We start from the raw sequence: 22,695 nt of genomic DNA on the forward strand, positions 1-22,695 counted from the left end.
TGGAAAATGTTAGATTGAAGTGAGGAGGGCAGAAACGAACAGTGCAGACAGACACAAATTAACATAGATACATGACCATTACAGATAAACCACACCAAAGAGTTGGGAGTCCCGTTTTGTTAATATAAACAAATCATGCCTGCTTAATTCTAAACCATCTTTATTTTGTTGAATCCTAACGTCAGAGACTGACATGCAACAACGACAATATCAATTCACCCTCCCTTAAGGGCATTCCTCTGGGACAGGAACCACGGCACACAATGACGGCCCGAAACCACAAACAACGAAACGCCCCATGCACATGTCAAACATTGCTTTTAATCCTGAAGTAACGCCTTGCCATGTATACTTTCCGTCGGATGTCTTTAATAATTGCTGGCACAGGAGCAAGGAGCCTAGGCATCATATTTTTCTTCATTCATTCTTTGTGGCGGGAACAGAGGGTCATAAATGAGTTTCAAGAGGCTCAAATTCGTGCATTATGAGTAAACAACAGAAAAAACAAGGTTAAGCACAGCAAAAGTTCTCACCATTCCTCTCAAGCAAGTGCGGGTCTGAGTGTTTCTTGCCTATGTCGGCGAAGGAGCGCACGATCGGGATACGATTGCTCAGTTTCTTCTCATTCTGATGGTGATGTCTCTTCAGCATGGCGGTGCGCACGTCTTCCCTCTGACTCTCGTCCAGCTGGCCTGACGCCACCATGTTGTCTAATACCATATCTGAAAACACGAAAAGACTCGCAATAAATAAAGGCTATTTTGTTCACTCTTAAGATACGAGAATGATTGGGGGTTACCTGCTATCTCCTCAATGGTGTTAGCTCTCATGTCCAGCATGACTGTGCCATTGAGAATGCAGCTTCGTAATTCAAATAAACTGTGAAGAGAAAGTGTGGCGACATAGGGTTTGCTCCAGCGTTCTCCTCCATCCTCCACGTCCTCCTCGAACTTCAACCACCTGCAAAACGTTGAATTTGAGGTTTAATTATTAAAGTCCCCGCGCCTGGGTGCCAGCCGATCTTAGCCCCGCCCACAATATTTTAAAAGACGGGAAGATCGGTCTGGGGTTTCTCCGTTGAGGAACTACTATGCGAGACCCAAAGCTGGTCGACCAATCAAATTGTCAGGGGGGGCTTTATACAGTGATGGACAGATGATCAACAGTAACGTAATCAACCACGTCACCAAAGAGCACTTGTGTTGAATCTATTTACAATGAAATGGCTGCCGCTGTAGAATTCAGATGTGTGGATTCTGACATTGAGTCTGTTCTAAAAGATATCGACAGAGCATTGATTTTAAAAGAGGAACAGAGAAACGCGAGCAAGGCATTTGTTGATCGGAAAGATGTTTTTGCCGTCCTTCTACGGGATTCGGCAAGTGTTAATCGTACTTATGGAGGACCAAGTTAAAGAAGCAACTGAAATGGGTATCACGGCAATGCAACTCGGCGTGCACGACGAAATGGATATAATTAGCGGTCGTTGCCAGCTTCTTTTCGGAACCCCGGAATCGTGGCTGCTGAATAAGTGGAGGGACATGCTAGGCTCCGATATTTTTCAAGCAAACGTAATGGGTAACGTCGTGGATGAAGTTCAACTAATGTACAAATGGTAAAAGATAGTCTTACTGTATGAATTAGTAAATAGTTAATGTTGTGATATAAATGAAATGTTGTAAACATAGTATGTGTTGATGTACGTTCGCTAGTATAATCACAATGTTAGTGTCATTTCAACGTCATTTCAACATACGTCACACACTCCGTTGCTCTGATTGGTCATAGGTCTATCCAATTGAGTGCAGAGGCATTTTTCGGTTGAGACACGCCTCATAATCATAGCCCAATGGAGCGGTATCAGACTCAAATTCTGACTAGAATTGAGTATGATAACGTCAGGCTAAAAGTCCCCATGTAGTCAATACTTTGATCACTTAAAACTCATCTTTAAGCATCATACTAGCACATGTATAAGTTTTCCAGTGACAGTAATTTCTTCATGCTTTAAAACAGCTTGAATGTAACTCTACACCCTTGCCTCATTTTAATATACATGGAAACATGAAAATGCAAATTAGTCTACGCCTTTATTCAACCGCACAGCTCGGACTATATATATATATATATATATATAATATATGAATATGTGAATTAGTCCCCACCTCTTTTCAAATGCACAGCTCGGACAATATATATGAATATGCAAAATGAGTCCCTGCTTCCACTATTTCTCACCACCTCTGACCATAGATATGTGACTCTGGACAACAACAACAGTCGTAAGGGTACATTTTTTGAAAATAGGATTTATACATCATTTGAAAGCTGAATAAATAAGCTTTCAATTGATATATGGTTTGTTAGGACAGGACAACATTCGGCCAAGAATGGAAATCCCCAAGCTAAGGGTAGCAAAGGGAAGTTTGTAGGTGGCCCATTTTGATCACAATTTTCCCCTGGGGTCAATGTGTTAGCATGACAAAAGCTTCATGATGTCATGTGAGAGCAAGCAACAGCTGGCATTTTTGCATCTCCTGAATGCCTCTCGCGTAATTCTTTAAATTTTGATGGCTTATGTTTCTTTCCCGCCACAGAAAACCACCACAGGTTTATCAATCCCATCGTAAGTATTATTTTGTTTTTGTGTGGTTGTTGATCATGAAGTACAAAGTAGAAGAGGAAAACTAGAATTCTGTGTGTATTCAACGCGCCGGCATTGAATGGTGCGCTGTGATTTGTTGAGTGGATTTATTGCATTCTGCAGAGACGGAATGCCGGATATAGCGTTTTGGGAAAAAAGGGAGAAAAGATGACAGAATAACACTGTGGATATTGGATTTTGCGTAAAATTAAGAATTTACTTTTTAAACCTTCTGATACAATATAGATTTTGGCGGTAGCAAATTTGTTAAAAAATAGCGTTAATATCGTTTTGGAACCAAACTCTTCAAATATTCCTGTGTGACATACATCACATATATGTAAATAGATGCTACTTTTGGCATTTCAGACACTGCCAAGTCTGGTTTCATACAATGCATATGTGAACTGCGCAGTTGCATCACTAATTTCTTTAGCGTTGATATTAACAGGTCAAAGCAGAAGTAGAAGTAGAGCTGAAGCAGCAGTGTTGCGATTGTTTCAGCGCCGAGTCCATACATAATATCTATGTCTTAAACAACTGATCCACTCGTTCAACTGTGATGATATGATTGGTTACATGTGACATAAGAAACCAAGGCCATTTCAAACCCCAGGAATGAGACTGTCTTTGGAAAACTCCAATTTTATAGAGAACATTTTCAGCAATAAATGAATTATATGTTGAATGATACATTTGCACACGTTTGTCTTAAAGCATAGACCTTAAAGCAAAACACCACATAGACATATAAGACATCCAGTTGTTAAACATTAGTGAAGCATGGTTTCTGTAGCTCAACTGATAAAGCGTTCGGTTCTTGGAGAGTGCACAACTGATAAACTTGAATTCGAGCTCCTAAAGCTTTGTTTGTGACTTCTATTAACAGAACTGTTACCTCACCTAGCTGTTTCTTTCCACTCGTAAGCATGTCCGTCACGGAAGGACAGTTCATCTAATTCAGTAAAGAGGTCGTGAGGAATGTGCTCTTCATCATCATCCTCAGTGCCCAGAATAAACTGGACCCTCTGTGAGGGGGTGTCTGCAGCCGCAAAGCCAAAAACAGACAGACAATCGAACACAAACTTAGGCTTGCAAACAGATGACCAAAGTAGTAACACTATGGGGCGGTTTCCCAGACAGGGCTTATCCTAATCTCAGACTAAAATGCATGTTTGAGCTGCATTCATTTAACATAACATATATCAGTGCTCAAAATACACACCAGTATTGTTTTTTTTTTTGTGTGTGATATGCTTGACTACTTAAATATCCTAACATAACTCAGGCCTAGTGCTGAACTAAGCTAAACCCTGTCTGGGAAACTGCTCCAATTGTTTGTATTATTAGTCAGATAGAAAACAGTCACAGTTCTTCTGTGTAATTGTTATGCAAGATATTATGGTCTTACCATTCGTTGGTGATTCTCTGCCATCATCTCGTTCGGATCCTCTGTCCTTTCTTTTCCGATGGTGCTTATGACCGCGGTGGCGATGTCTACGTCTGCTTTGTTTTCCTAAAGGTACATGCACGCCCACGTAAACTGCCCTGTGACCTAAAAGGAAAACCACTTCAGGGTGATTCACCAGTCCAGTACTGTATGTGAGAGGGTGGCATGTTAACATCCATCACAGACAAAAACAGAGGACAAGCACTATAGCGTTCCAGGCACTTAAGCGAAGTTATTTCCTGACGTAAAACAGCAAATGCTACTGACTATAAACAGACTAAAAATTTAATCAGTAAGATTAATCCAAAAACACAAATTTCCTAGACTTATGTCAATATGTTTGTGGTCTCTTACATTTTGAAAATCTGACAATTTTTTTTTTTTAATTATGGTGCTTTTCCATTGCATAATAGTTTCTGTACAAACACCAGTCGAAACGCTCCGCCACGTTGCAAAAATGCCGTGCATACGTGTGGACGTAGGCGGCACGGATGTGGATTTCGACATGCTTGCACTGTTATTGTTGTGTTTTTAATTGAAAGCTATATTATACAAAATGAAATTATGCAAAATCGCTATTTACCATCTTAAAATTTTCAGAAAAGATCATACTATGACGTATAGATTATCCACTGATCACACATCTTCACATGATAGTACTTTGCAGGTCATACATTACAAAACTTAAAACTTTGGAATGCCTTAAATGCAAAACTTGCATTTTTGGTTTCCAGCATTTTTTAAACAATCCAAAATGGCCGACTTCCTGTTGGGCAGAGCTAATAGGTTTGAGAGCGAAAGTTGTTCGGGTCAATGAAATCTATATGCGTACCAACTTTTGTACATGTAGGTGCACATGTTTGCCCAAACTGTGCACAAATTTTTTTTTTGTATTACAGGGGGCGCTACACAGCTATCCTGCCACGCCCGTGTTCCAGTCTTTGCATGAGCCTAGTGGCACGGGACACTGACATGTGTGCCAAATTTCAAGAGTTTTCGAGCATGTTAAGGAACCCAAATTGGCCAACTCCCATTGACTTCCATTCATATAAATGGAAGTCAATGGGTTGAAAAGTATAACATAACCCTATTTAGTAGCGATAGCGAACTAAAAACAGGTTTACCAATTCAGAAACAAATCTAATTGATGTACACGTGTATGGATAATTTGGTTTTACTAAACAGACTTATTGTATGGACTCATTTTGGGCAGAAAAATCCCAGCAAAGACTTACATTTAAAGAGGGGTAGAGAGATACAGTTGTGTTCAAAATTATTCAACCCCAACTGAAATTGATTGTTTTGGCCGGTTTGACATTGATTTTGATCATTCAGTCATCCTGCTTACAATTACATCAAAGAGGCATGTGTAGGTCAGACAAATATAACATAACATTTATAATGAAATAACCACAAATGTCTTTTCTGTGCTCACATCATTTTCAGTTTTATTCAACCCCCAAGTGACATTCAATCTTAGTACTTAGTACAACATCCTTTTACAGTTAAAACAGCTTTTAAACGTGAAGCATAGCTTGACACAAGTGTCTTGCAGCGATCTACGGGTATCTTCGCCCATTCATCATGGGCAAAAGCCTCCAGTTCAGTCACATTCTTAGGCTTGCGCACTGCAACTGCTTTCTTTAAGTCCCACCAGAGGTTCTCAATCGGATTTAAGTCTGGTGACTGCGATGGCCACTTCAAAATGTTCCAGCCTTTTTTCTGCAACCATGCTGTAGTGGATTTGGAGGTATGCTTGGGATCATTGTCCTGTTGAAAGGTCCAACGTCTCCCAAGCCTCAGGTTTGTGACGGACTGCAACACATTGTCATCCAATATCTCCTGGTACTGAAGAAAATTCATGGTACCTTGCACACGCTGAAGTTTCCCTGTACCTGCAGAAGCAAAACAGCCCCAAAGCATGATTGACCCCCCACCATGCTTCACAGTAGGCAAGGTGTTCTTTTCTTCATAGGCCTTGTTTTTCCTCCTCCAAACATAGCGTTGATCCATGGGCCCAAACAGTTCTAATTTTGTTTCATCAGTCCACAGAACACTATCCCAAAACTTCTGTGGTTTGTCCACATGACTTTTGGCATACTGCAGTCGACTCTTCTTATTCTTTGGAGACAGCAAGGGGGTGCGCCTGGGAGTTCTGGCATGGAGGCCTTCAGTACGCAGGGTGGGCCGTATTGTCTGAGCAGAAACTTCAGTACCCACATCTGACAAATCTTTTCTCAGTTCCTCAGCAGTCACACGGGGACTTTTTTCCACTCTACGCTTCAGATAGCGCACAGCAGTCGCAGTTAGCATCTTTTTTCTGCCACGACCAGGAAGCGTTTCAACAGTGCCCTTTGCCTTGAATTTGCGAATGATGCTTCCTATGGTGTCTCTTGGTATGTTTAACATCTTTGCAATCTTCTTATAGCCATTGCCCTTCCTGTGAAGATTAATCACCTCTTCTCTTGTCTTCCTGGACCATTCTTTTGACTTCACCATGTTTGTAACCACACCAGTAAATGTTTAGAAGGAGTTGAGTATCACAGTCATTTTAAAGCTGCCTAATTGGTGCTTATTAGGCTTTATTGCTGTTCCCTGACTTCCACAGGTGTTTTCAATACCTGATTGAAAACACTTCAATGAACCTCTGTTCTTCAGAGTGGTAGTTCTTTAAGGGGTTGAATAATTGTGTCAATGAAGAATTCACAAAAGAAACATTTACTACTATATTACAAAACCAATTGATGTCATTTTAGTTGCATATGGTTCTTTAAGAAGTCATTGTAGGATTTCATTCTGAATACAATTACAAATGTACACTAAATTCCCTAAAACCCTTAACAGCATTGGGGGGTTGAATAATTTTGAACACAACTGTATCTAGTGGTGATACTGATAGAAATGCAAACTTGATATGTCGAATAAACACATATTTACAATTCTTCATTTAGCAGACGCTTTTCCAAATGACACATACATTTAACATTTTACCTAACAACTGTCACTGATATGTTTAAAGGAAAATTCACAGGTACATTTCCTACCCATGCTTGAGTTGTATGTGGAAGGATTTCTAGGAAAAAGACCTCTTACACAATAAACGCGTCACACCAATGATGTCAAAAAGGTAAGAAAACACCAAGCAATTTCTACTAACTAACTTCATTCAGTCAATCCTTCTGCAGGGCAGAGGAAGGGAGTGTTCGTGGGAAGTGAATGCATGTGTGGTCTATAAAAATGCTTGCTGTGTCTACATCAATTTCACATGCTTGTCTGCACAGAGAAAGCAGGAGAAGATGCAAACTTGAGCACACCGTTTGTAAGCCACAGACGCCTTTGAAAACACATCTTACAAAACTTATCAGACACACATTGCCAATGCAACTGTGCCACCAAACTTGCAAAGTGCTTTCCACCTGCTGCAGCGTGCTTCAACCCCACAAAGCGTGCATTTTATTTCACAGCAAACAAACAGGGATTGTGTTGACTTTATAGAGACAAGCCCTACACTGATATTAAAGGTCTCAAGAGGACACGATTTAGCCATCCATGCTCTAATGATAATGACTGGTTTTGGATTGCATTTAAAACAAAGGCACATTCAGATTGATTCATGAAGCAAAGATCAGTTCAGATACAAAGTAAGGGTGTAACAGATTTAGCAGAGAGCTAGGGACAAGTGTGTGTGTGTGTGGGGGGGGGGGTCAACCAATTGTAAACCTTCCTAAAATATCATATCCGATACTCCCCTAAATGCTGACAACACAACAACAGCCCTTAGAAGAACAGCACGCATATGGTAACCACATTTTAGTCCCTAAAAACAATAAACAACCAGATCACTCTCTTGTAGAGAGAGAAAAACTGAAAATTATCAATATTATATATATTATGAAGATGTGAAAGTGCAACTAGGGAGCATTTGGCACTAAAATGATCTACAATATTGACTAGGGATGCATAACGACTAATCGCGATTAATCTATAGCAGAATAAAAGTTTTTATTTACATCATATATGTGTTTAAAAAGTGTATAATAATTATGTATAAATATGCACACATGCATGTATCATTTTAAGAAAAAAAAGTTTTTATACACAGTTCACGACATAAAAAAAACTTTTATTCTGCTATAGATTAATCGCAATTAATCGTTATGTATCCCTAATATTGACACACAATTAAACCATTGGACTAGTCTGACAGAATCGTGTGTGATTTCTCCTGTCCTGCTTGAGGGTCTTTGACTTAACCAAACTTGGAAAAGGCAAAATGCTGTTGCATTTATGATATTGAAAATTACGCTTCAAAAAGCGAAAGTGAAAGAACAAACAGCAGGATTAGTGTAAGACTCATTTTGGCATGAAGAATATGTGTGCAGTTAATGCTTAAGGTACCAAATGACCCTATCAGCCCAAGTTTAATAAATTAAACCTTGAGCTGGGGTCTAATCCATCTTAATGTTATTAAAGCAAGCGTGAGGTCATTTAAAAGGCCAGTAAATGTAAGCATGAAATGCTTTTGACAGGCTCTTCAACTCATTGTAATTGTATTATTAAGCATGTAAGGCATGTTGTCAAGAACTGAAACTAGTTATGAAACAAGTCACAGGGATTTTCCAATAGACCTGGCACATTCATAATCTACCAACAGATTTGCAGATGAAATATAAACCTACTTTTATATCACTATTCAAATAACGTCGACAACAGTGGTGGCCGGAGAATAATTTTTCGAGGGCGCACGATGGGAAGCTCGTCACAACATGTATGTAGCCCGTCATGTATGTGGTTCGTCGTTTCAAAATATGGGTTCTGCGCGTCAAGTGAACCTATGTGCATCACCTGTTATGTTAAAATAAGCGCACACGTGTCTAAAGAGTTTATGATAAAAGAGACGCTCGCGTTTGCCAGATACTCGCATAATCTCAGGCGTAATCAGAGTTTACGGTTAAGTGAGTATCTTGCGTTAATTTTGTGAACGTGAGTGTCTCTTTAATCATTAAAGGTTTTGGCACGTGTGCATAGGCACTTATTGCACATAACACTCCGAACTTGCGCCCCTCGGAAGAGCAGTCACAAGTCGCCACTGGTCGACAATGTGTTCAATATCCATGAATATCTAAATTTTTTTGTGTATTTCCTACCTTTCATCATTGAATTATGCCAATTGTATTGTGAACATATCAGCATTTTCATTATATCAGCATTTTATGTTTCTGTACAGCTCAGTGGTAGAGCATTGCGTTAGCAGCAGCGCACAAGGTCAAGGGTTTAAACCGAGGGAACACATGCTGATTTAAAAAGATTTATATCTTTATATCTAGTCACTAGTTCGGATAAATTTAATAAACCATTAGCCACTCTTTTCTACAGATATCTCTAGATATCTGGTCCACATTGTCTATTTTATTTATGCAACTTTCAGTTCTTTTGTTAGGCAAGTTAATTTAATACACAGCTAACAGTGCATTCAATCAATTGTTTCATCAGTATGTGTTCCCTGGAAATCGATCCCATGACCTTTGTGCTGCTTACTGTATGCAAAACTCTACCAGTTGAGCTAGAGCAAGCTGGTAAGAACCAGATGTAGGTCAGGTGTCTAAGTTAAGAAATGAGCATGTGGCTTGTTAGATCTAGTACCTCCAACACAAAAACGAAACCCTACAAAACATCAGACGGTTGTCACGAATCACCTGGGAATAAACGTGGGCCCCTGAGAGAGGCCTTAGGGGGAAGGAAGGGGCCCTTTGAGATGCATATGCCAGAGAGTACAAGGAGGTTTTGGATGGTTTTAATCAGCATGCTTTAAACACAAAGCTATGTAAAATGCCTCCAGACATTCAGCATTCACCTCTGTGTGCTAAAAGACCAGATGGCACGCGAGAAGATACAGTGATGCATAAAAAGGTTGCACGTGAGGGGTACTTAAATTAAAGGAGGGCGATGTGTCACTTACTTTCAAGTTCTTCTTTTTCAAACTTTGTGTTGATGCTGGAGCTGGTTTTCCCCTGATCGACAACAGCTTCCTCATCATTGCCCTAAGTAGAGAGAGACACAAAGAGATGAATATTTCTCGCACCGGATCAAGCAAACAGTCCGACACGTGACCATTCTGGTTTCTGCTGCTCTCATCTGGCTATAGTTTAGAATTGTGCAATGGTTTGGAGTTTATAACGTAAGTGGTCTTAAGATTATTCTTTGTGACAATGCGCTATTGCTCTCTTTGGCAAAGCGCTGAGGGAAAACTACAGCCAGGTTACACAACAAACAGCTAAAGAAATGGAGCAAAACACGTGTACCTCATCCAATGAAAACAGAGTCATTAAATAATGAACTGCATGCCCTTATAATTAATTATAAAGCTTATTAGTGGTGCTTGCTAAAACAAATATGACTACTGCTTATACTTTGGGGCTTGGGGAAAACACATTTTAAAACGTGTCTAGATTTCCTTGTGCTCTGTACAGGTTGTACCCAAACACATTCAATTGAGGTCAAGTGAACCCGTAATTGAAAGTGACATGTTTGTCAAGGATGGAACGCACACTCGAAATGTGACCTCTGGATTTAACCCATCCCAGAGAGTAGTGAACACACACCTGGAGGAGTGGGCAGGAATTGGGGTTAAGGTGCCTTGCTCAAGAGCACCTCAGTCGCAGATATATCCTTCATTGCCTTTTATTTCCCAGAATACTGTTTGTGCGCATGGGGATGTTGAATGGTCAAGCTAATAAAATTTAAAAGACATTCGAAAGACAATTTTGTATAAATGTCACAGGGTTCACATAAAGCACTGCCCAATGCAGTGTTCCCACACTTTAGTTAACTTTAAATTCAAGGACCTTTCAAGGCCTTTCCAGGTCCAATACCCTCAAATTCAAGGACTAAATGTGGGGACACGTTTCAAGTGAAAGCAAGATTACATCTTGTTACCTTTTAAGATACATTGTTATAGTTCCCTTTCGAGGGAACTCGCGCTGCGTCATTGCGGTGACACTTTGGGGACGCATCCAGTGGTAATTGTGTCTGAATGTGTATATCAAATTCAACCAATGGTGAGGCTTAATGACAAAGACAGGGTGATGTGGGAGCCAGGAAGTATATCGCTATCTGAAATATTGCCAAAGACGGCGTTACATGGACCCAGGAAGTATGGCAATGGAGACGCAGCGTCCCGTTCCCTTCTCAGGGAACAACAATATTTACATACGTAACCCAAGACGTTTTCATGTGCTAAACACAGCTATGCAAAAAAACACAACTATGCAAAAAAGCATTTTGGTATGAATCAACATTCGCATACAGAAGATATAAGCCTTTAAAGCGAACAGTTTAGCATGTGTGCTTAAAAAGTCTACAACTTTTTTTATGATGATGATATCCTACACTTCACAGGGAATAATATGGATTTTTTCCAGAAAACTTCAATGGCCTGTATCTATGTATGTATATTTTCAAAAACTTCCCATGGCCTTGAATTTTTTCCCCCCAGATTCACAAACTTTCAAGGATTTCAAGGACCCGTGGGAACCCTGCCACTGCAACTTGTCTGCATGTATTCTTATGCAAGGTTTCCATCAAGACACATTTTGAGCATTGTGAACATTAACTTCCCAGCAATATCATGCGGTTCCTCCTACCTTATTGGTTGTTGTGGACACTGTTGCATGTGTTGCGTGTTACGTCAAGTGGTAGATCAAACAGACTTTAAAGGGACACTCCACTTTTTTGGAAAATGCTCATTTTCCAGCTCCCCTAGAGTAAACATTTGATTCTTACCGTTTTGGAATCCATTCAGCTGATCTCTGGGTCTGACGCTACCACTTTTAGCATAGCGCAATGACATTATGCACTGCCTGAATATAGTCCCCTGCCATTGACAGTTACTAAGGGGACTATTTTCGGCTGCTGTGTAATATCCTTGCACCTCCTGCAGCAATGTTACAGCCGCAAAGTCCTTGATTATTACGCCAGAATGACAGTAAAGTTCCTAGCCATATCTGCATAGAAAATCGCAACTTTAAATTTTCTGTCGGTCTTAGTACACAATGTAACTACAGAAAAGTTTTAAATAGGAAAAATATTAAAACTCTTTGGTTATTTTTTCGGCGCAATGCTAATGGACTAATCAGATACAATGAATTGTGCTAAGCTATGCTACTGTAAAAGTGGTAGTGCCAGACCCGGAGATCAGCTGAAAGGATTCCAAAATGGTAAGAATCAAATGTTTAACTAGGAGAGCTGAAAAATGAGCATATTTCCAAAAAAGTGGAGTGTCCCTTTAAGATGGTGCCGACGCCCTCTAATTATGAGGCCAATCGAAAACGTAATCATTTAACATTTTGGAAGCACACATTTAACATGGGTAAAACACAATGAAAAAACGTTGCATTATATTGCACAGTTTGCCGTCAGTTTCCAGGTAAAGCAGACAAGTCGGGAGCCTTTTTCAATGGAACAAGCAACTACCGTAAACAAAACCTCAAAGCACATGAGAAAAGCCGACAGTACATAGCGTGCATAGTGTCTAAAAGGGTTGCTGAAAACCCTTCATCTGGTCCACTGAACTTAATTGTGAGACGTATGAATGTAGAGAATTTTAAGCGCATCGAGAGACATATCAGCACAGCATATTAATAACACATTTCTTAATATTGGTTCGTTATCTTCTTTACAAAGTTTCCTTTGATATGAGTTCTCCATTTCTGTGCACAAATCCTGAAATACCTGAAACTATTGACCCTGATGAGAGTATTGTGAAATTTCAGAATCAGAGTTTACATTTAAAATTGCCACTTGTCTTAACAAATGATGAATAAAATGTATTTATACAATTCTATTTGACAGTTTAAAATCTTTTTTGGTTGGGCCAGTTAAAATTTTGGCATGGCAAGTGAAAACCAGAACCACTGGCTCGACTGGGCCAGTATAAAGCCTGTATTATCTTTTAATAGCTGGTCTCTCTGACATCTGCCTTGTGTACTAGGGTGTAGACTGGATTTAGTTGGGGGTTAAAGGGATATTTCAGCTAGATAAGGCAATGAAAAACAACTATTATCTAAGTGAGTGGGATGTGTATCCTCTGTGACTGATAATGGTTGCTATGCCCCTGCTTGTGAAAAATATTTATCCGGGTTCCCCTATTAGGGTTTAAAACTCCAGTGCCACAATAGAGGAGCTTTAATAAAGGTTAATTTTATCTAAAACAGGCCTCAGACTAAACTTCACCTACAAACGACTTTCATAATTGCATGTGGCACATTTGACCAGGATGAACATAATAGGTCTACTACATGATCTTTTCCAACCGCTGTTGAACTCTGAGACATTCTGAGTCACGTTTGGAGACCACGTAAACGAAGAACTATAATTGTTACATGCTGCCTACAAGCTTTTATACAAAGACAATTGGGCTTGAATCAAGTTAACTTTATTTCCTTTGCTATCAGGACCAAACCACTGTCGACGGGCAGGATGATTACCATGAAATGAGAAACATTTTTTCCATTGCAGCCTAATCCAAAAGTACTTTTGGGACACAAAAGCAAGATATAAGCTAATCCTGAAATTCCCAGACATTCCCTATACTATATGAGAACATTTTCGGAGGTTGTTGCTTTAGAAGGAGATGGTATAATCAGAGACTACGTACATTAGTAATTATGCAACATTTTTCCAGATGCTACCCAAGGTTCTCTCAGGACTATGCCTGAGTCCCTCAACTGTATATTTGTTCAAGTTCCCCTGACAATATCCCAATTCCCACAATTCCCTAGCAAGGTCCAAATCTCCAGATACAGTACTAGATAGGATCTGTGAGAAAACAAGAGCGGCTCCCTTTCTTATGACAACATTTTAAACACATCACAACATCAATTACAATTCACCTCAATATTTTATTATGTATGGTACCAGTGTTTTTGCTCTGACTCTAAACTATAGGGTCACCGTTCCTTTGTACAAAACCAATTTCGGCGCAAAGCACACAGCACCTGCTGGCACCATTGGTGTAATATTTCTTATTAATGTTTTGCATATCCCCAAGGAACATTAATGACGTTCATCGAGTGCCATTTTTTATTTGATAGATAATGCAACTCACATTCACATTCTTTCTCTTGAAACTATTTCAGAAATTTTCCAAAGGAAAGAAGTGTAAAAATAAATCATGTCGTATCCAGCAGTTGTATAAGTTGACCAACACAATACCCTGCAAAGACATCAATGTGATTTTGTTCCAGAAATGCCACATGTCTGGTATCATCTGTCAGGTTATCTTAAAATACCTGCAAGCAGATCAGCTCCTTGAAATAAGCTTTTAAAAATGTATTATGAAAACACAGACAACACAGTGGTGCATAATACAGTAAATCATCTTAGCATTATCATTCAATATTAGAATTTTCTAGATATATTATTAAATGCATATGTGTAGGAAAAAGTCCCAGATCATTAGTGAAATTTTGCATTTTGTCCAATTCAATTATTTTGTCTTAGTATCTGGAATGTATCCACCTTTTTCTCGAACGCGGCTGCGGAAGTAAGTGTGACGTATTTCCTTTCCAGTGCAAGATTTCTGGTTCAATATCCAGCCGGTAGAAAACAGTGTAGTGGGAGCACGCATAAAACATGATTTAAACAGTTATTATTTACTACACCTGCCATGAACCAGTGTGAGGATGAAATTAAGAAGTAGCTTGATATATGAAGATATTTTCAAACATTTTGTGTTGTTGATCGCAGGTGATGGGTCTTCAATGCGCAAATATAAAAGCACAGAGACATACCAGTATCTTTACAATGGGAAAGCCAGTTGAGTGTTTGTACATGGAATTTACCAAGACTTCGTGTTTTTAGGGGCTGGTTTAAAATGTCACAACTTTACCTCTGGTGTGAGGTTTTTTAAACTGCAATTTTTATGTTAACTTGTTTATGGCGACACATTGAGCTTCAAGTGGTCCGACGCAGTCAGCAGTATCTTTCTCATTCAACACATTGTAAGTTATTTGAACAAACCATAATAAACATATTAAACTACTACATGAGTATTGTTTTTGCTTTATGAAAATATTATTACATAGCTTCTTACGCACTAAGTGGAGACATGAGCTTACTTTTAAAGTATTTGCATAAAAAAGTACGCACAAACACATTACGAACTACTATAAACATTAACTAAGCAGATTATGTCGTACATATTCTTTACTGTAATCGCATTTTTGTAATAATATATAGTAGCAGAATAAATAAATCAGCTAAATCAGCATATTTTTATCAGCATAATATTAGTTGTTTTTAAAGAATTATTGTATTTATTATTTACTGGCAGTTTCTATGAAAGGTTTTACTGGATGGATTTGTAAATACAGATCATGAGTGCATGTGCGCCCCATAACGTTACACATTCTTGTGCATGTATTATGGTTAAAACAAATGTTTTGTAGAGATTTACTGCGTTTGTATTAGCTATTATGGCAACCCCTGACTGCAAAAATTATGTCGGTCTTCCTGGATTTCATAATAAACATTAAACAGCCAGTCAAAACTGCACACTTGTGTCCTTCGCTATAGCCATTAGCTTTAGTGGCTCACCATAAGTCATAAACAGGAAAGCTCAAAGATGGCGGCGCCCACATTTACGTCAAGAAACAGGTGGATATCTTTTGCAAAAGTTTACAAAAATATGAAAACTGTCTCACATTTTTCTCACTACCCATGTTTATTTGACTCATCTGACTTTTTTCACCTGAACACAAACAAATAATTTTCTATCAAAATGCCGTCATGTTATCTTTTTAAGGCTGGACGGTATATCGAGTTTTGGTAATATATCACTATTTTTCCCCAGCAGGGTACTGGATGAGACAATACCAGTACAGTATCTATCTACAGTATATGGGTAGGGTCTGATATGACCCTTCTTCTTTACAACAGGAGCTCTGCCATAAATGTTCACTGAGATCAGATATAAGCTTGTCATGGCTGTATTTTGTGCAGCTGTATATTTTCAATCAGTCTTTGAATTAAATTTTCATCATATGCTGTTTTAATAAAGTTGATTATGATATCTTACATAAGACTTTGACTTTCATAAATATTACTTCCACTTTGTAGAAAACATAGTTATAGGCTACTTATTGTATACCACCATTCATCCCAAAATTACATGGTGCTCAACGTGGCACAGCTCCAAAAAAGCATGTATATCCATCAGTAATCCAAATGACTCCAATGGTTTAAAATATATGTGTAATATCTGTGTAAACTCTATTATAAAACAATAAACTGTGTTCATTTGCAAAAGCCTTTTATTTGGGGCTTAACATAAAAATAACAGTACTGGGCAAAGAATGATCATCTATCACATATCAATTCAGTACATTCTGTATGATTTCATATGATTTACAAAACATTTCAGTTACCATACAAAACAATGGTAAAAATGTTTAGCTACACTACAAGTAGTAAAACGTGAGAGTGATCTCTTCCAAAAGTTACATAGAGTCCAGTGTATTTTAAAACCAAGGTGGCCCTGTCCTTCCACGGGCCTCTGTCCAAGCATTTCTGAGGGCCACGGCATCAGATATCACCCCAAAGGGCAAAAAGCAGGGTACAATGTGGACACTGGACATAGAATTTTAAGTCATAACCACATGTGACAGCACGGTGTCTTAGGTCTGGTGAGACATTCTGCCTCATTTCATCTGTAAACCACCGAATCTTTTTCCTAATTCAATTTCATGCTAAGCTATACACGTGCTCCATGCTCTTATGGAAATATTTTGAAACACGACCCACCAAGCAAAGACCAAGCCAAAACACATCCGATGAGCTATGCAGAATGTGAAATATAAATCACACTCCAAACTCACAATAAAAAAATCATCTTTGGCAACAGCATTAGTTCAAATACTTAAACAAGTACCAATCGTATTGTATACATACCGAAATGATTTTAGCTCCTCTGGTGCTCCTCAGATTCATAATGTCTGTCCAGAAGTTCTGCATTGTTCACAGACTCTGGGGAGGGACTGCCAAACGTCCTCACAGAGAAATCGAACAGCAGTAAAGACCGCAAAAGCTTTACTAATGTAGTTACTTAATCATTCAGCAAGGCTTCTCCATTAACGTGTCCATTAACGATTTTAAAGATGAAAACGACAAAGACGAATCCAAAACGTTAAAGCAAAAATGGAATGATGGTCTAAAATCTGAATCTATGGGAGAGGAAGTCACTACACACTTCCTCGATGCAAGGATCTCATCTACCAACAAAAGAAAGCAAAAGACGTTTTGCGTCACATGAACACCCAAACACAACAGCCGTACCAAATCACTGTCTACACACTGGTAAGTCACAAGCAAAAGTGAGAGAGTTCGGTAAGTCGCAGCCAATGCATGCTTCTTATGCTGATGTTCGGATGGGCTCCTGTTTGCAAAGACCTAAACAAGAGGTGTTATTTATATCCCAATGTGCCGTCAGTGTATGTGAATGGTTGTGTGTGAGATGTGTTGCTGTTGTGAGCGCGCCTGTGTTTTTCCACACGTGAAAAGGGCTTGGGTTCAAACACGACCAGAGCTATACATGGTGTGCACGCTGGGAATCTGGGAACAGCGTGCCATTGCCCTGAGGTCTTAGAGGACATTCAGGCTTAACAATAATGCAATAGTGAATTAAAGGCCATGTCTACTAATATATACTGTATATATAAACACACACGCCTGAGATGTGCAAAACAAAAACATTATTTCAACATGAGTGAGGACGAGACATGGGACTAAGACACAGAACTTTTTCTGCGATTCTCTTAGATAAGGCCACTGGCACTGAATTTACTAACTAAGTTTGTGAGATACTATAGTGAGGACTTGAAATGACAAGGGTTTTTTCGAACGTTAGGGGTCTCTCAACTAAAATGTTTGTAATGCTGAACTGAAAAGACGCACTGCCGATCACAAATCTTTGTTGTATGTGTTATAAAGCAGTAAAGAGGGAGCAAATATTGTGCGCACACACACACAAACACACACACACAATACTACAATATTAGAAGTATGCATACTAACAATGCTTATAAAGAGTAAGTATGCATAGCTGTTGTCCCTGACAACACAGTTACCTTTGTGTGAGGTTGAAGTGCCATTCAACCAGTAAAGCTGTTAATGCCTGCAAGTAAATCTAAGAAGCTTTTAACTCAATATGAATGTTGAGAACTTAGGCAAAGACAAAAAAGGTCCCGTTCTTACCCGAGGAACAATTGTAAGATGGTCTGTCTAAAGAATTTGCCCATTACAAGAGAGTACTGGATAAGAGCTTGCAAATTTTTTTTCAAATATCGTTTAAATATTATAGCACAATATTATGTAAAACTTTAATTTAAGCACTTTTTTAAGGCATCGTTTGTAAAAAAAAAAGTTGTAAAATAGTTCTCATTCGATATTACTATCATTTTACAATAAATTAAAATAATTTTGCACTAGGTAAGAAGAAAAATGGTTGATTTTTTTCCTCAGGCTGAAATAGGGCTGGGCGATATTGCCCCAAATTTATATTGTGGTAATTTTTCGATGAATGATAATGTGCAAAAAATATTTTGGTAATTTTTTTATTAAAACAGTGTATGATGGAAATAAAATGTATACACAGGGCTCAACATAAAGGACTGCCCGGTGGCCCGGGGCCAGCATGAGAGACGTTCGGGCCAGTAAACAGTATTGTCACTTGCCCGATCGGGCCAGTGCTTTGCTCTCAGTCACCAAAATATATTTTCTGCCTGTGGCCGTTTTTCTGTATGTATTTGTAATGTTACCATCGAGGCACATTTTAAGCGCTGCAAACGTTAAAGTCGCAATGAAATTGAAATGAAAAACTATATATATATATTTATATTGTGGTATTATTAACAAATGACTTATCTGTGAGCTTCATTATTTAAAAAAAATTTGTGTGTGCTCATAATCTTTAATCAAAAATGCAAATCTCCTCCTCTCCTCAAAACGATCTCTCTTCACTTCCGGTCATAAGTATGGCAGGTGGGCGGGGTCCTAGAGAAGATCGCAGCGATTAGCAATTAGCAACACGACCCAACTTCGAACGATCCAATCAGATCTCGATGGACAAATTCAAATCCAGCCCTGCCTTATTTCATCTCAAAAGCCGTTTCATTTGGATATACGTCACCAAGGGGAAAATAAGGCAATCGCTACTTCCGTTTCATGGTGACTTTAACTTCTCAGCAATGTCATGAGGTTTCTCCCACCTTATTGGTTGTGGACAGTAGTGTTATAGTTCTCGAGAGCGGTCTCGGTCTTGAGGCCGGTCACAAGACCACTTTTTAAAGGTCTTGGTCTCGTCTTGGAATCGACCGCATTTTTACTCTGTCTCGTCTCAGTCTCAGACAAAGAGGACTCGGAATTTTATTTCAAGACCAGCCAAGACCACAACTGATGGCACATCACAAATTTATTTTTTATCATTAATTTTATGCAGTTTATTCAGGTTTGGCATTGTTTAAGCATTGTTTAAGTTTCTCCCAATGACAATTTTTCTAATTTTATTACTAAAAACACTTGCATTGTGTTAAGTGGATGGCACGCCATGGGAAGACAGATAAATTCCCACATATCTGCAATGCCTTTGATTATTTTTTCAATTTCTCTGATGGCATAAACACACACACACACACATACACACACAGAAAAGAAGTGCCTAATCATATGCTTATTCCACCTTTTATCATAAGTGTTTTAATGCAGTGACTTGCACTGGTCTTGGTCTTGACTTGATCTCGGCCTGTCTTGGTCTTGACTTGGTCTCGACCCTTTAAAGTCTTGGTCTTGTCTCGATCTCGGCCTGTCTTGGTCATGACTTGGTCTCGGTGGTCTTGACTACAACACTAGTGGACAGTCTGGACACTGTTGCGTGTTATGTCAGCTGGTAGAGCAAAGAGACATTAAGACAGCAGTACCCTCTAATTATGAGGCCAAACGAAATCTTAATTTTTTAACACACGGCGAAAAAAATTATGCAATGTTTTCAGTTTGCCGTAAGTTTTCAGGTAAAGCAGACAAAGCAACTATTGTAAACCTCGAAGCTCATGAGAAAAGCCGCATGGCGCATAATCCTTTATCTGGTTCACTGAAACAGGGAGCTACACTGCGACCAAAATGGTCGCATATGCGACCTTTTGAACTGCCGTTGCGACCCTAATTTTTAATGGGTCGCAAATGTGCTACCTAATGTTTTAGACAATATGCTATGATTTACTATGAGCATTTATTAAAACATAGATGTGGATTTTAAGAATACGTTTTATAACGTGCTCTGAGCCATCAACACGTTGGCTTAATTTTGCGTGAAAGCACGTCGTGTCTCTCCCCATCAGTGTGCGTTTGCGTGCTCAGCTGTTTCTCAATGAATTATTAGGTGCGACGCGACGCAAGCGCAGTGTCTTCCATGTTTCTGAACTTGAGCAGAGGTCTTTCTTCACTGAGGACGCGGGACCCGTGTGGTTCCGGGTTTATATTTTAAATTGTCTGTCGGGTCCGGTTAGGTCCTAGTTTAATTACTTTTGGTCCCAAGTCTGATTAATATTGAGTTTATAACCCGAGTCGATCGGAAAACGGCCATGAGCGCTACCGCGCTAAAGCTCGAGTGCAGTTTTGCGTGCCTTCGGTTTCTATGGCGATGGTTCTTGTTACGACCACGCGCTGCGTTTTCTTTCTCACATGTTTTTAATAATCTTATTATTAATAAACCATATATTTTCTAAACCCATACAGGGCTCGAAATTGCGACCATTTTGGTCGCATATGCGACCGAAATTTAATCTGTGCGACCTTAAAATATATTTGGGAGCATTTGTGCGACTGCCCATTTTGTTGTGACGCGAGTTGATTGTGATCCTGCGTGCTGGCGCTGTCCCAGGTTCAGTGTTCTCTCCAACGATACATAACCAATCAAATTTCACCATTAAGTTCTTGCGTTTAATGAAGACCGCAGATTGGCTAATATGAGCGTCAGTCATTCCTTGTTGCCGTGAAGCGCGGAAATGTGAAAAGACGAACGCGTCGCGAGCATGACGAGAGCGAGCCGATTACAGCCAACCCAGACAGCAGACGATCCGGATTCAAATGTAACTCCACCACCGGAAAATACGAGTTGACGTTAAACCTTTCAGAGAGAGTGGCTTAAAGATTTCGAGTGTCTCCGCTATGAAAATGTAACTTACTGTGTTTACTGTAAATCCTGTAAAACGGCGTTAATGGCGGAATCAAAACATTTTAAGGGCCAGACGTACCTTGCTTAAACATGGCGAAAGTGCCAAAAACACAAGACATGTCATGACAAATGTGTTTATTATTGATGGAGACACCGACCTGTCTGTCAGTGTGTTTAATGGTGTATGTGCGCATGCGCTGGTGAATGGACATTTGACAAACATCCTTGTGGTCCATGTTGCTGTGGAATACGACAAGCTGATGGTATGTTTTTGTTGTATTTTTTAAAAAATTGCCTATTTAGTAGTAAAAGCATCCTGGTAATGCAGTTATCAATACCAATATATATTAGCCTTCTATATTAAGGTCACTTTTGTAATGTCACAATTAATCAATGTTTTACGTGTTTGCTAGATTTTCTATGTAATCTTAATCATGTTACCTGTAATTGTTAAATTATTATTGCTGCAATACTATTTCAACAGCATTTGTGTATTAATTTAGGAATTTATGCAGCAAAAAATAAAATAAAATAAAATAGAAGACCAACTTTTAAATGCTGGCCATAGGACGTGTAAAGCCCGGTGGTGGTGTTTTGTTTTTAATAAAATAAATCTATTAACATTTACATTGTAGTTGTGGTGCTTTTAAATGTTTTGATGGATGCGCCTAAATTTTTGCTGGTGCTCCTAACTCTTTAAATTTGGGAGCACCAATGCTACCAAATAAAAAAGTTAATTTTGAGCCCTGCCCATATCCATATTAAGTTTGCACAGATTGTAGCAAAAAAGCAGTGCTAATGTCAAGCCCATTGACAGCAAGTAGATTTGAAAATAAAATAAGTGGAATAATATTATTGAAATAATAAGTGGATTAAGCTTTTTAAATCGGCAAGAGAGAAATAGAAAGATAGAGCAGAAGCAGTAAAAGTGCCTATTTAATAGAAATTATTACCATTATAACATCAGTAATAACATCAGTCACATTTATAATCTATAGACCTGCACTGTCTATTAATATACTATACATAGTATTGTATTATATTGAGTTTGATAAAAGGGGTCTAATTGCTTCATATATCAGTGCAAAAACAGTAAGTGTTTTCGTGGTGCTTTGACAAACAGTGTCAGCTTTGTTAATGGCAAAGAAAGTTTGGAGTGTTTAGATTAATGAAATATAATGTGAAATTAATATTAATTTTCAATAAATCAAAGTATTGTGTTGTCTCACACATTATTAGTTCTTCGCCACATGTATAGTAGACCATTATTTGTCAGTGGGTAATGATTGCCCTTTTTACCGGTTACCACCACCACCAAGTAAATTTCAGATCTGTGGGAAACACTGACTGCAACGTTTAAGAAAACAAGGCGGCATG

General features: G+C 38.9%; 1 protein-coding gene across 1 annotated transcript in view; it reads right to left on the minus strand.

Moving 5' to 3' along the window:
- The window catches only part of slc4a7 (solute carrier family 4 member 7), a 57,507-nt gene that overhangs the window by 30,786 nt on the left and 4,026 nt on the right, over positions 1 to 22,695 (minus strand). The window contains exons 2-6 of the mRNA XM_073872415.1: positions 10,054 to 10,135; positions 4,056 to 4,199; positions 3,548 to 3,686; positions 800 to 960; positions 534 to 722 (exon numbers count right to left, since the gene is read on the minus strand). Coding sequence (XP_073728516.1) covers positions 534 to 722; positions 800 to 960; positions 3,548 to 3,686; positions 4,056 to 4,199; positions 10,054 to 10,135 — 715 coding nt within the window. The remainder of the gene's footprint in view (positions 1 to 533; positions 723 to 799; positions 961 to 3,547; positions 3,687 to 4,055; positions 4,200 to 10,053; positions 10,136 to 22,695) is intronic.

Source organism: Misgurnus anguillicaudatus, chromosome 10, assembly GCF_027580225.2.
Source record: "Misgurnus anguillicaudatus chromosome 10, ASM2758022v2, whole genome shotgun sequence".
Taxonomy (NCBI): domain Eukaryota; kingdom Metazoa; phylum Chordata; class Actinopteri; order Cypriniformes; family Cobitidae; genus Misgurnus; species Misgurnus anguillicaudatus.